Consider the following 14,130-nt stretch of genomic DNA (forward strand, 5'->3'; position numbering starts at 1 on the left):
AGTGTGCTTACAGCCCACCACGATGTGCAGCACAGACTGTCCCTAGCTCCGTGCAGCATTCCTAGGAAGGTGATGAGGGTGGCAGCAGGGGAATGAGGCGTTCACACCTGGAACCAGGCTCTGGTTTACATCCTTAAACGAGTTTTTTTTTTTTCCCCCTCCCTTTACAGGTACCAGAGATAAATCGGGACGTGCAGTGGCGATAATCACGACGAGGAACACGGTCTGGTTAAACCCCCACTGCAACACCACTGAGCTTGTGCGCCTCCTCCTGTACTTGCACAGCATCCCAAGGTTTGTGGCACTCGGGGGCTGACGGGGGGAGCTGCTGCCACATCTGCTTGTCTTGTGGGGTGTGGGAGCTGCGGCGGGGAATGGATCCGGGTCCTGTTGGCCCAGGAAGCTGCTCCAGGCAGTGCCAAAATGGTACAGGTGGGGATCTCCTGCTGGGTGAGCTGCCTTGTGCTCAGCAAGCATGTTGGCTATTGTGTGTGCACCTTGCGCGCGTGTGGATGGAGTTAGGTGTGTTCTGGATGGTTTTGTGCATTGCCACGGACCCGACCCGTTGTTGCTGTTCTTTGTTAGCTCAGAGAGCTAAATCTGAGAGCTGTGATGCAGTCGTGCAGCAGCTCCATGTTGCAGCCTTGTGACGTGGTGCTGGAAGGCCAGGCCCCCAAGCTGAGAGGGAGGGAGGATCTGCAAGGGTTGTGGAAGTCTGGTTGACTTCTGTTGACCAACGTTCCCTCTTTTTCTCTGTCCTTGCAGACCCGAGTGCCAGGCTTTGGGTCTGACTGTCCTTGTGGATGCTCGTCGCTGCTCGCCGGTGCCTGCGCTCTTCAAGGCCTTCAGCATCTTGCAGGTGAGCCTTGGGCTGGGACAAAGGAACACAACTGGGCTTGCTGTCTCGGTTGGATGTTCCACCTCCGACTGCTGTGCGTCTCCATCTGCCAGCTGGCTCTGGGAGGTGGAGTCAGGCACCCAACCCTGTCTTAGGAGGACGAGCTGGGCTCGCCAGGCTGCAGCCAAAGCAAAAAAAAAATCAAGGAAATCAGAGAACACCCATCCAATGTGGCTTCCATCTCTGCTGAGAACTGTTCCCAAGTTGAAATGCTCTCACGAATTGTGCGTGGAGAGGCCGCGTGAAATACGCAGGGATTGTTGCTGCCGCAGGGAAGGGAGGAGGAGCAGCACTGCAGAGGGAGGGGAAGGGCACCGCTTGTCAGGCCAGGTGGAAGAGCACATGCAGCTGGTGATGTGGCTGCTGCTGAGCGATGGGAATCGGACGTGCTGTAACTCTAGACTGCTCCAGGTCAAAGGCTTTCTATCAATCACTGGGAAAACGAGTGGGTTGCGTTGCCCCTGCTCCCAGATCACTTCTGGCTGCTGTTATTAGAAAGCCAGAGGAGATGCTGGGTTGCAGCGATGACTAATCCTGTTGAAGCAGGTGTTCCTTTTAAATCAGAGCTCAGGTCTCCCAGGGCTCAAGCTCTGCAAACTGGAACGGGGCGACGTTTTAATGAGGCTGGTGTCTCTGGTTTATGTGCTTCGGTGCCACATCTGAGAGCTGGGGCTGAGTCAGAGCTCTGTCCTGCTGCTTCCTGGGCTGGGTGGAGCTGGGAGCTGTATCAGTGCGCTCGCTCTCTGGGGGCAAGGAGTTATCTGCTGCCTGCTCAGTCCTGCAGAGGTGCCAGGCGTGCATCTTCTCTTTTATGCTGTGCCCACGTGGCAGTGGGCTTGCTCAGGCTTCTGAGCATTTCCACGTAGGTTGCAAGGTTGTGTTTTAGGGGGGTGAGTTGGAAATCAGCAAGGTATTAAAACAAAGTGTGCTTTCGGACCACTGCTGGGTCCTTGGTCTCGTAGAGCGGCAGGAATAAAGAGCTCCGAGCGCTGAGCTTCCCATCTGAAACGGGGAGGGAGGAAAAGCTTTTTTTTTTTTTTTTTGTTTTTCACTGCCTGTGCAATATCCTGCCATGACGGCAGGTTGGCTCCGAGCACGGGGTAGAGCAACAGTTAGTTAGCAGGGAGTAATGTGCTGCAAGACGGGTTGCTAGAGCTGCAGGTAACAGCGACTGACGGAGGCTGATGACTCTGCTTGTGGTGTGCTGCTCCTTGCCCTGCCTCTCTGGCAGGCTGCACACAGGACCTGTTGGGCTGGCTCATCACCTGCTTGTGGCACCGGGGTAATCCCCTGGCTCCGCTGAGCCGTTTGGGGATCCTGAGCACTTACTCCTGGTCTGCCCCTGTGTTCCCACGACACTGCTCTCCCCTGCTCTGAAATAAGGGCAGAAAAGTGTAGGGAACTGACTGTAAGTACTACGAGGCAGCTAAGCTTTCTAGAGAGCAGCCAGGTTCGCTGGGCAGTGGATATGGGATCGCAGTCAATGTGCTGTGCTTGTAGGGTCTCAGAACAGATGTCTCCTTGGGGTCCTTTCTGATCCCTGACACATCTCTGATCCCTGGCAGACTGCCCCTGGAGAGCTCATTTCTCTGCTGCTCTGCTCTCTGCTTCAACAGGATTTTATTCACCTGGCTTTTGTGAAGCCTGCTGTGAAAATGTGGGTGGAATCTGTTCGGTGTGGAGATCCAGGGTTGCTCCTTCAGTTCTGAAGGGATGTTTTCCTCTTGACTCAGCAGTGAGGAGCACTCCACAGTGGATAAGCACCGATCAGATGACCTAATGCCAAGTCCCTTTCTGCTGCAGCTCTCGGGTCTGTTAACCCTACAGAGCCTCCCTGGGGAGGGAAGTCTTTCATCCCACAGGTTTCTGGGTCAGTATCTGTCAGGCTGAGGAAGCACCTCTTCCATTTTCCATCTTTCTGGAATAAACGCACGAATAGAGTTTTTAAGTGCCCATAGATACCTCCTGGTGCCTGCAGGCAGCTTTCCTACAGCGCCGGGAGAGCCACCTCGTAAGCTGGTGAAAGCTTCTCACCCTCTTTGCCTTCAGTTGTCTTCTGCATGACTTTCCTCCCCATCCTCTTTCGGATATGGGCACTTCTGGCAGTCTTTCTGTCCCGGAGAGCACTGGGAGCAGAGGCAGAACAAAGTGCTGCAGCTAACCTGAGAAGAATTAGGAGCTGCTCCGGCAGCTCTGCACGGAGGAGGAGGAGGGAAGCGCGCAGCGCGTACGTGCTGCAAGAACAGATCGTGCCTGTTCCTGTGGGAAGCTGCATAATGATGCTTTGGAGCAGGATTTGTGCATCAGTGTGAAGCTTAACCCTGCTGCGTCTGTGTGCTGGACCAGAGGGGAGAAGCCTGTTCGTGAAGCCAAGGGTACAGTAGCAGTTCAAAGCAGGAAATTTCTGTGTGCTCCTTGCTCTCGAGGGATGTGTTTCCAAGCCCTGTTGCTTCAGCAGTACAGAGGACCTTGGTCTGGTGTTAAAGACCAGGAAGCTCCCAATGCTCTGGTCTTGTTAGCAGAGGAGGCAAGAGATTGGGCAAAAACCTGCAGGAAAGCTGCTGCAGGTAGCATCCTGCTGCTTCCAGCTCTGCCTGCGTCCCAGAGAGCTTCTGTGAACTGTTCGAGTCCACCCGGGTGGATCCCTCAGGGCTGGATGAGTCTGGCTTTTCTTCAGCCGTTTAAAGAACAAATATGGTGAAAAATACCTCACTTTTCTGGAAATATTTCTTTCTCTTGGACTGGAAAGCTTGTCAGGCTTCTCCCCTGACAGCTCAACTTGTGAATGGTTTTTCAGTTGCTATTTTCAGCAGCAACAAACAAGCAAATGAGTGTTTGGCTGCGGTAACCCTGTTACACCATCGCTACCTTTATCCTCTCTCCGATTGCACATCCCATGACTGCTGGAATATAAGAGGGATTGTGAAATAATAAATTTCTTTAATTTTTAGAGTCATGACCTGGCTTGGCACTGTGGCTGGTTTTCATCCTTCGGTACTTTTGAGCAGACAAATTTAGAGCTGCATCCTACTGTACTTTTAGGCAAATTCAGTGCTGCTCACACAGCTGCAATGTCTCCCCATGCTCTCTTCAGATGAGCTTTAGTCTTTACCTAATTCAGCCTAATTATGCAATACATTCTTTTTGGCCTTTTGATCAGTGTTCAAATAACAGTGAAAGTGTGAATGAAAGGGAGTTGAGACGGCTGAGAAACCTCTGCCTGTTTGGGGAGGTGTTCCAAGCCGGGACTTTTTCCTGCCTGTTCAAAAGGATCCTCTCTTAGCACTACAGAGAAACGTCTTCTCCTTTGCTCTGCAACCTCTGCTGCTGCCCGTGCTTGCAGGATTGGGTTGTGCTGGCGTTGTTTCTTAATTGCCACGCTGGGCAGCTCAGGCTCTGCGGGGCGATAGACACCTGCCTCTGTGCTAGAACATTTATTTAATCAGGGCTCCCTTTTTGCCATGGTGCAGGTTTCCTACAGCTCGAGCGATACCAAGAAGGATTTGTTGCTGGACAGGTTCTGAGATCTTTGCAGAGGCAAAAGACATCTTGGAGACATTTAGATGGGGTGGCTCTTAGTTAATCACACGGAGTGACAGCTTCTCCTTGCTGCCCAGCTCCAGGCATTGTGTGTCTCGTGGGCCCTGTTGCCGTGGTCTGAATGCTCCTGCTACGTTTCCCTGTTCCTGCTGTTGCTCTCTGCCTGTTTCTTGCTTCCCTGTAGAGTGCTTCTGTAATTGGAGAGTTGATCCTGGATCGCAGAGTTTGAGCTACAGCTGCCAGACGTCCCTTGGGATGTCCAGATAGGAATTTCTGTTGGTTTAACGCTAGCAACAGGATGCGAGTCCTTGATTGTGAGCTGGCAGTGAGTAAAGAGGAGATGACATTTTTTGGCACTGCATGGAAAAAGCTTCCTTTCGGTTAGGAGAAACGACCAGGGAAATTATCAAGAAAAAACTTGGACGTTGCACATAATTCCTTTTAGTTATTTTTTTTTCCTCCCCCGACACGTCCCGGTGTATAAGGCTGCATTTTTTTAGTGTAGCCAGGACCTGACCTCTTTCATTGCTTCCTTAAATATTGCATTACTAGTTGATCTGAAGCAAACTACCTTCAGGACATAGCACTGGTGCTCTGCAGAATGGCCTCCCCTGTTCCTGGTGACTGCCTTCCAGGCTTCCCCAACACCTTTGAAGGATAAAATCTCTTGTACAAAGCTGATACGGTACGTTCTCCTTAGCATCCCGGATGGATAGGTGATGGTTTTGCACTCTGTTCTCTTTCAGGACATGGATCCTCACTGTATTCATGGAGTACTGCTTCTGGTTGAAAGAGATCTGACTTTTCGGGTGGAGAAGCCGGCAGCGGGACAGGTAATGGAAACGTTTGTCCAGGGCTTGCTGGGGAGCCGTTGATTTCCTGTTTAACTCCAGGCAGCGAGTTCTCTGTCCACTCACACATGTTTATTCTCACATGAAATCTCTGTAGTTCTCTTTATTTTATGGTTGTGGTCTATTACGGGTGTGGTATTTATAGGGTTGTAAAGTTTATGCGAGCTGAACATATCTCTGTCAGGCTGTGCTTATCGTTGAGTCCATCACCGACGTGTGTGCCGTAATTATGGCAGGCTGCTGGGGCCCTTGAGACGCAGGGGGTGTGCTGGGGGCATGGAGGAGTCCTGCACCACTAATGCAGATGATTTGCATGCTCTTCTGTTAACAAGGGAGAAAATAGTTGGTCAGGAGGAGATCCCATTCCGCTAAATCCGGGGCTCCATCCTGTGAAGGTGCTTGTTGCTTCGCAGGCTTTTGCCTAGCTCACATTCCCTCTCCTCGTAGCTGCTGAGAGACTTCTGCAGGAGGGGGAAGAGGAGAAGTGTGTGTGTATCAGGTTCCCTTTGCAGCTGAAAAGGTTTGGGAAGACGAACAGAAGGTGCTAACGGAGGGGGGAGGCTGATCTCAGCAGCACCAAACACCCCCACTAGAAGGAAACCTGCCTTGGTGTTCCGCAGCTGTACACGAAACGCAGGCTTTCAGCCTCTCATTGTCTGTGGTGAGTGAGCAGAGCATCAGGCTGCTTCTTAGTCATCTCCCTCTGCACCAAGCCTGTTAGGAGCTGCAGGACTGGACTGAAATTCCGTGCCTGCCACAAAATCCTGTAGGTTTCAGAGTAGCCAGGCCCTCCCTGTGGATGAAAACGTTGGGAATAGCGTCGTGTTTGCGTGTGGTGTGCTGCCCTGAAAGGCTAACAAACAGTAAACACTCCTCGTCCGCTTCCTCATTTCCCCCATGTGAAAGAATTTGAAGTGCACAGGGGGTGTGCAGGTGTGTGCATGCAGGCAGAGCTCCAGGAGGCGTTATTTAAAAGCGCTGAACAGCTCCAAAGTGTGTAGGAGGAAACGGCAAAGGCTGATAAAGTCACACGGGGAGGAATTGGAAGCATCCTCGCTATTTCATAAGGAGGTGAAAACTTCACAGGGTATGTGTGGGGTTAAATGTCTGCACCTGAGCTCCTGGTGTCTGGGCTGGCTTCCACATACCTTCAGGAGCACTTGTCTGCTTCTCTAGCGTGCTCTGGTGAGGTGCTACAGGCTCGCAGAAGGCGAGTTATCAGTGTCAAAATCTAGGAAAGACTTGGAGCGAAGAGCTGCTGTGGTGCCTGGAGAGCTGAGGGTAGGGCAGAGTCTGCTCTCCGAGAGGGAGACCTCAGAGGTTTTCCAGGAAGCGAGATGGAGAAGCTGGGGGCTGGATTTAACCTCTCAGGCTCTCCAAACAAATGCAAATCACAACCCAGCGTGCGAGCATGGGAGGGAGTTGCTCTGCTTAGACTTGGAGGTATTGGCTCCAGCAAAGGCTGGCTGCTGCCAGACTTCCATCACAGATGTTCTGCTTGGTAAAACAACGTGTTGTGGCCTGCGTTCCCTCAGGGTTCGCCCACAAAGCTGCGCAGCAAACTGCTCGAAGATTGAATTGATGTTTTTTTCCTTCATATTCCAGATACACACAGTGTGCCTTGTTTCTATGCAAGATAAATAAAGGAAAAAAAAACTCCGTCTCTCGTTAACCTTCCCCTCCTCCGTGCCAACACTCACTGCCCTTTTCTCTAACGCCGATGTGCTTTTATTCCTTCTGTTCCCATGCAGTTTGAGATTCTCACCTCCATGAAATCCCTCCATAAGCACATAGACAGCTCCCAGCTGCCGCTGGAACTGGATGGGACCTTCCCTTACTGCCACCGGGACTGGTTAAGCTTCCGCATGGTAAGTGGGATGTGTTCTCTGGTGTCTGAGGGAAGGAATGGCACGGTAAGAGAGGAGCCTGTCAACAACCAGGCCTACAAGCATGAAAAGACAGTGCATTAATTCAGGTTTGACCATATTTGAAGGGAAAGAAGGAACAGCATCCTGCTTTGTTGTTTGTGGCACTTTACTTAAACTTTGAGGCTTAAGGGCAGACGCTTCTTGTGCTAATCTCAGGAGATGTCAGTACCCAATCATCAAGAACTCAAAAATAATAAAAAATGGTTAGATCTTGTTGGGTTGCAGGCAGGTTCTCCAGACAACACCGAGCTACCTGGGGAAAACTGCCATCCAGGTGGGAGTCAAACTTGGAAGCTCCCGATAATCATTTCAGATGCTTACAGGAACATCTCTTTCCTCCTTTGTTCACTTGTTTACCAAAGTTGTCATCAAATTTGAACTGTTTAGAAAACATCTAAAGTAAAAAGACAGAGAAGATCCAGCCTTGGGGTGCTCTGTTTCGCTGCTGTGAGTGTGCCTTGGCACCACGATCCTGTTTGACCTCCCTGTGGAAACATTTGAGGCGACCCAGGTTAAGCCTCAGGGACAGAGGGGCTGAAACTGCAGCACCCAGACGCAGTCTGCAAGGGAGGGAGCCCCAGCAAAGGGTGCTGCAGCCACCAAGGCTGCGCTGATGATATTTGGCAGGGCTGCAGATGTTGCTGGCCGTGCAGCAGGGGGTGTGCAGACTGCCAGGAGGCTGCAAAAGTAGCAGCTGTGGCGCCAGCACCAGCCCCGCGTGCGCCCTTGCTGCGGAGGGTGCATAAGTCCTGCGGCTCGTGTGCTTGTTGAATCTTTACAAGCTGTACTGAGACATGATTTGGCACGCGGAGATGAGACGGGATTAAAGCTCGGTAAATCCGCGCACAAATTGGCTGTCTTCACGTTGGCGTTTGACTTGCTCGCCCCGCCGGATGACAGAGCCGCCACCTCTGCTTCCAAACCATTCCGAGCTCGCTGCGCAGGGCGCTGCGTGGCGCAGCATTCGGAGCAGGTTGTGGTGTCGCTGATACAACTCTGTTGTGTTGCTGGTGGAAAGCTTTGGCAATCAGGCTCAGCATGTGCCACATGTTAACTTATCTTCTCCAACTTGTTTCAGAACCCATTTTTTTAAAAACTCGCATCTAAAAAGCACCGAACCCGTGCTGATGCAACAGAAACACAGAAGCCTGATTTTGGTGCCTTGGCTTGAATCAGAGGTTTGTTTGGCAGCAAGGAAGCTTTGCAGCAGGACATGGATTCGGTTTTTGGACAGGGTTGAGAAAAGCTTGAGAGCTGAGGTGCTCAGCCTGGGCAAAAGGATAATTCTGGAAGGCAGGAGCATGACACCAGACTCCCCCTTGTTTCTATGCCTTACGTTTTACTGTGCAAAATGTTACCGAAGGGAGTTGGTGTAGGGATGGGTCTGTTTGGGTTGCCTGTTTGTGTAATGCACTGCACTTGATAATGACCCATATGCTCAACCCCTTTTAGATCTGCAGCTGTGTGGCAAACAGATTTATTTCCTGCCTCAGCGATCTCACCTGCATCCTGCCTGCTAATCCGTCCCCTCTGGGGCTGTTCCAGCACTCCAAAGAGGGAGTTAAATTCAGTAAAGATTCAAACCGAAGCTTTTTCTTTTTTTTTTTTCCTTATTTTTTTGAATAGCTCTTCCTCCCTTCCCTGATTACAGTGGCTAGAGGGTGGCATTTGGGAGTCTTTATCAGTGACTGTTTAGAAAAGTAGCCTCCTCCCCTGTGTGTGAAATTGTGGTTGGTGGTTTTTTCCCTCAGAGAGGAGGGACTTCAGATTTGCTACTAGTTTAAGGTGCTCTAATTGTGGAAGCTTTCCAGTTTCCTAACCTTTAATTTACACTACTTTTAATATGAAGAGGAATGATTTAAAGTATAGAAATTGTACTCGTTCTAAGTTTTGCTCCTCCAAACTGCACTCATAGTGATTCATCTGAGTGGAAAGTTACAAGAAATGCTAATCATAGAAGAATGTGGGACATAATTGTACTGATTTTCTTTTCTTTAAAAGCATGGCCCAGACATGCCGTGGTGAGTTTGTAAGGTCTGTACAGAGGACTTGGTATAGAGTGATGCATCTGAAGCCTGTGATGGCTCCTGGGCTTCTTTTTGCTGATGATACAGCTTCACCAGGGGTATAATTGAACCCCTGGGTTAACACGTTTGATCCTGTCTTGATTTCTGTCCTTTTAACCTTCTGCGAGCTGAGAAGGTGGCTTTCTCATCAGCTGTGAGACAATGATCTCTGCCTTGGTCCTTTCCTCTTGTAGAAACTGGAACACTTGCTACAAGGATGCCAAGGGGCTTATGCCTTCCTCCAGGGAGCCATTCACAAAGTGGAATCTGGAAAACTACCAGAAAGAGCTGAGGTAAGCATGCAGAACACGCTGCTGCGTGGAGGAGCTGGTTCTTTGACCCCTCGGTGTCAACCCAAGAGATCTCCTCTTGAGTTGTGCTCGTTGCTGCTGGATTGGATTGCGTGCTGTGTAGAGAGACGTCAGAGGAGGGGGAGGGAAAGGAGGAAAAAAGAAGAGACGTAAGAGATGAGTATTTTGTAGAGGAAAAAATAACATTAACAGGCAACAGAAACACCAGAGAGAGCCGTAAGCTGGTTTCAGAAAAGGGGCAGAGAAATCTGCTGTGTTTGCCAGCGAACTTCAGCGATGCAGTTAACTGTGTCAGTTAGGGGCAAGGCAAGATGATTTACGTTGGCAGGGTGGATGTGAAGCGTTCTGTGCAGCTCTGCAGCTGCCACTGCCTTGGTGGCTCTAGTACTGAGCAGCCACCTCGGGTTAGCTCGCATGGCCAAGGCTGTGCTGTGGCTCTGGCTTTGCTGCCTCTAGAAGAGAAATTTGGAAGGGGGCAAGAGGAAGGCGCAGAGACCAAGCCGGCGTTGTTGCAAACACGTCATCCCTTTTTGGGAAGCCTCTCCGGGCCCTCCTGGGTACATGGGCGCATCCACCAACCCTTTGGGTACATCCTGTCCCGCAGCTTGTGCCGTGCAGGTCTGGCTCTAAGAAGAGCAGGAGCTAGCTGTGAGTGGAACATGAGGCTGAAAATAATGATTCTGTGCCCAGCGAATGGAGCACGTTAGGAGTTTGGTTTCAATTTTAGCCTGGTGGGCAAAGTATTGAGGGCATAAGGAATGCTTTATCACTTAGAACTTGGCAGGCTTGAGAGAAACAGCCCTGGGAACCAAGCTCCCTCTGTCCTAGGGTGGGACAAGGTGAGATGTGGTTTGGGTTGGGCTGTGCCCTGTTGTTTTTTTTCCCTGTTCCCTCATTGCCCGTACGTTGCCGTGACCGCTCATCTCACTCTTACGATCCCTGCAGGAGGCGGCTGTGCTACTGAGGAATTACAGGCAGCTGATGAAGAACGTTCTGGAAGACGCGCGGCTGGTCCGGCTGCAGCTGGAGGGTGGAGCGCTCCTGGCCAGGCTGAGGAAGGAGGAATCTTGTGTCACCCTCACCCGCGACTACAGGTGAGCCCCAGCGGGGTGGGAGAGGAGGAGCAGGAGGTGAGCAGAGAGCAGGCAGGGGCAGCCTGGCCGTGCCCCATCCTTGGTGCAGGCCAGTGTGGTTTCGTGTGTAGAGAGGACTTCTGCTGGAAACAGCAAAAGCGAAGAGCATAATGAATTGTACGCTTATCCTGGCTGCTCTTTCCTCAGGCTAAAAATTCATCCCTTCCTGGCTGGGTTCATTTAGATGGTCGTTTAAGTTCTCTTTCCAAGCCAAACCTCCCGTAGCGAGGAGGGGGCCGGATGCTTTGTGCACCCCTGAAGCACAAAGGCTGCCTTGACGATGCCGGTGATCAGCCTTTGGGTCCGAGGCGTTATCAGGGTGCGATTTGCCAAGGCCCTCCTTATGTAAGGGGATTTCCAAGGACCTTGACTGCGAGGAATGCTTTCTGGCTCCAGCAAGCGCTGATCTCTTCACACATTGGTGCGGTTTGCACAGCAAATATTCTCTGCCCGTTTGCAGAATTGGTATGAGAAGCGGGGGGGAGTGAGAGAGGCCAGCTGTTTGAAATCCCCGGGGCGTTGCACAACTCCTGTTTGTACTGCTAAAACACCTGAAGCCTATCAGCGTGTGAAGGCCTCCGTGCTATGTGCTGTGCAAACAGCAGGGCAGCCCTTGCACCCAGGAGCTTCCAGCCCCAGCGGGAGGGAGATAAGTGCTGCTGCGTGGGTACGGCGGGGGCACAGCGCACGGCTGGGCAGCGAGGGATGGCCCCGTGCATCTGCAGCCTGGCCCTCATTAAATTCTCTGTTGCCATCACAAGCTGAGGGGTTTAAAGAAGGGAACAGAGGGAAGATAAGAAAGCAGCTTGCAGGGTGTCTCCAGAGTGTAGGGAAAAGAAGGTTTCTCTCTGAAAATCCAAGTGGATGAGGGTGCGAGTCGCTGCCTGTCGCTGGGAGGCCGGGGTTGGCATTTTGGGGCTGAGTGCGAGGGGAGCCAGGGGCCCAGCGGTGTCACCCTTCCGTTTCCCTGCCTGCTGTGACTCCTGCCAGCAGCTCTGGCAAGCCGCGAGGGCTCACTTCTTTTGCTGAAATGTTTGAGTGCTCTTGATGCAGTTTGGAGCAGAATTGGGACAATGCAGCCTTTTTATTCTGACGTGGTGTGAGAAGCACGCATAATGCAGGTTGTTGTGGTTTGTGTGCGCCTTTTTTCTCTCCCTTTAAAGCTGCTGCGAGTTGATTAAAATTAGAGTCTTCAGAGAATGGGGAGAACACGCTCGCTTTTTATGTTTTGTTTTGTTTTCAAGCTAAACCTGTGTTCTTGTGCAGGGAAATGATCAACTTTGAAACCTGAGCTGACAGAGCCCCTAAGGATAATTTACTGCTTTGATTACCTTAGCGAGGGCAGGGGTGGGACACACACACACAGCGCTTTGATTGCGCAGTGTTTGAGCACATGCCGAGGCTGTGTAGCATTTTCCCTCCTTAATTCAGGTCGTATTCGTTGCCTACCGGTGTGAATGGAGCGTGTATGCTGCAGGTCGGATACGTGGGGCTCTGTCCAGCCTGAGGAGCTTTAACCGAATGCAGATGGAAAATGGTAGTCGTATTTTAGGCTGTGGAACAGTTGCAGATCCTAAATTCCATGCGGTGCTTTAAATAAGGAAATGCCTGCTTGTTGTGTAAGTCAGATGCTCAGGGCAGAGAGCTAAAGATGTTCGCTCTTCGCTGCTCCAAGATCCTTGGCAACGAGGAGAAAGGCTCCACGGCTTGGCCAGAGAACTCTGCGTAAGGCACTGCTACTTCTAGATCCTCCACAGATTGCACCTTTAGCTCCTCCTGTCCAAATTGCCTTGCAGATTTAGAGGTTCTGGGCTCTGTTACCCTGTGAAGGCTCCTGAGTTGGCTGCCTTAGCGAACAGGATCGAAGCAGGGTTGTAACAGAGCCCTGCAGTTGGCCTCCTAAGCTAGCGTGCAGTGGGTGCTGATGGATGTGGGTCCACCCTGAGCCTTTGGGTGCTGATACGTGAAAATGGAACAGAACCAGCTGTGGCTGTGCACTCAGCAGGGCCTGTTTATCGCTTTTCTGAGCTTGTGAGTAGTAAAATTTTGATCAGTGCTGAGGTCTTTAATCCTCCTCCCCCCTCCCGGCACTTGAAATATAAGTATTTACAAAAGCAAAATGGTTTTGTCCTTCTGAGCCTCCTTATGGCTTTTGTTAATCACGTCACATTGTTTTAGTGTTTTTTTCCCCTTGTGTTGCAAAAACCTGATCAAGCAAAGAGTCACAACAGCCCAGACTTCTTAGTCTGCAGTTGTGAGGGCAGCTCTGAACAGGTAACGGACAAAATCTGCAAGAATTGCGTGTAAGTAGAGGCAAAAGTTTTAAGAGCAGGAGTTTTCTGCAGTCTTAGAGCTTCGACTAGTTAAAATATACCAACAATAAATACAGGGCTAATAATAAAAAGCATGATTTTTCTGAAGGAGGCACAGAGGGGAAGGACAAGCCCAGCTACACCATCACCATGGGACTGAAGAAACAAGAGATCTGCTTGTTGCTTTTGTAGGGGATGTGTCCTGCCAACTCTCAAGGCTGACTTTCCTTCTAGCTTGTAGCCTCGCATGGCAAAAAGAAAATCCTGAAGTGGTAAGAGCAGAGAGGTACAAACCAGTTGGAAAACACGTAAATAATGCTTAGCTGCAGGTTGGAAATAGCATCCTGAAATAGGCAAGCAAGCAGGCTGCTCTGTGCAGTCATTCTTCAGTAATGCAACTTCTCCCTTGGGGCTGCTTTTGGCATCTATCCCTGCTCTGCCCTCCTGGAGAGCCAGGATGCCCTTTGGAGTGTTCGGTGTCGCAGAGCACTGGGACCTTGCTGCTGCTCGGGTCTGACCTGGCCTTTGGGTCACCTGAGAGGTGCTGCAGCACCGGGGCGGTGGCTTTGGCTGGTAACTGCTCTCTGTCCCCGGTGTGAGCTGACCTGGAGGCCCCGTGCTCTTTCCCATCAAGTAGTGCTGTAAAAGACAAGCCTTGCTCACCAGCTGCTGGTCCACAGAGGGAAAGGCTTTCCGAGCAGTCTTTGTTTGGATCTCGCCACCGTCCCACCTCCAGGAAGACCAGGCTGAACCTGGCCGAGGTGGGGGTGTGGTACCGGTGAGCCTGAATCCTTCTGGTGCCTCCTTCAGTGCTGTAAGGATAGCTCCTGGTAGCTCCAGCACCCGATGGTGCAGGTGGGCTGCTGAAGCCAGCTTTGCCACTTATTTATTGTTAGAGGAGCCGGCAGGGTTTAAACACAGCACATTTGGTGGCGCAGCAGCTGCTGTGCTGAAGGCTCAGAGCTTCTTCGGGTCTGTTAGCACAGGAGTTGAAAGGGTTCCAGGTTTTGCTGCGCCAGCCTTCCTGGGGATTGAAGTGCCAAGCCATTAGCCTGGCCGAAGTTCCTGTTGGTGAGTGTGGACAAATGCCG

General features: G+C 51.3%; 1 protein-coding gene across 6 annotated transcripts in view; it reads left to right on the top strand.

The window, feature by feature from the left end:
* The window catches only part of PLEKHG4 (pleckstrin homology and RhoGEF domain containing G4), a 78,307-nt gene that overhangs the window by 30,333 nt on the left and 33,844 nt on the right, over window positions 1-14,130 (top strand). For all 6 annotated transcript variants that reach the window (XM_082770152.1, XM_082770148.1, XM_082770147.1 and 3 more), the window contains 6 exons: window positions 171-294; window positions 766-859; window positions 5,185-5,271; window positions 7,041-7,157; window positions 9,478-9,576; window positions 10,540-10,688. In XM_082770152.1, coding sequence (XP_082626278.1) covers window positions 171-294; window positions 766-859; window positions 5,185-5,271; window positions 7,041-7,157; window positions 9,478-9,576; window positions 10,540-10,688 — 670 coding nt within the window. The remainder of the gene's footprint in view (window positions 1-170; window positions 295-765; window positions 860-5,184; window positions 5,272-7,040; window positions 7,158-9,477; window positions 9,577-10,539; window positions 10,689-14,130) is intronic.

Source organism: Aythya marila (assembly GCF_965140915.1).
Source record: "Aythya marila genome assembly, chromosome: 12".
Lineage (NCBI taxonomy): Eukaryota > Metazoa > Chordata > Aves > Anseriformes > Anatidae > Aythya > Aythya marila.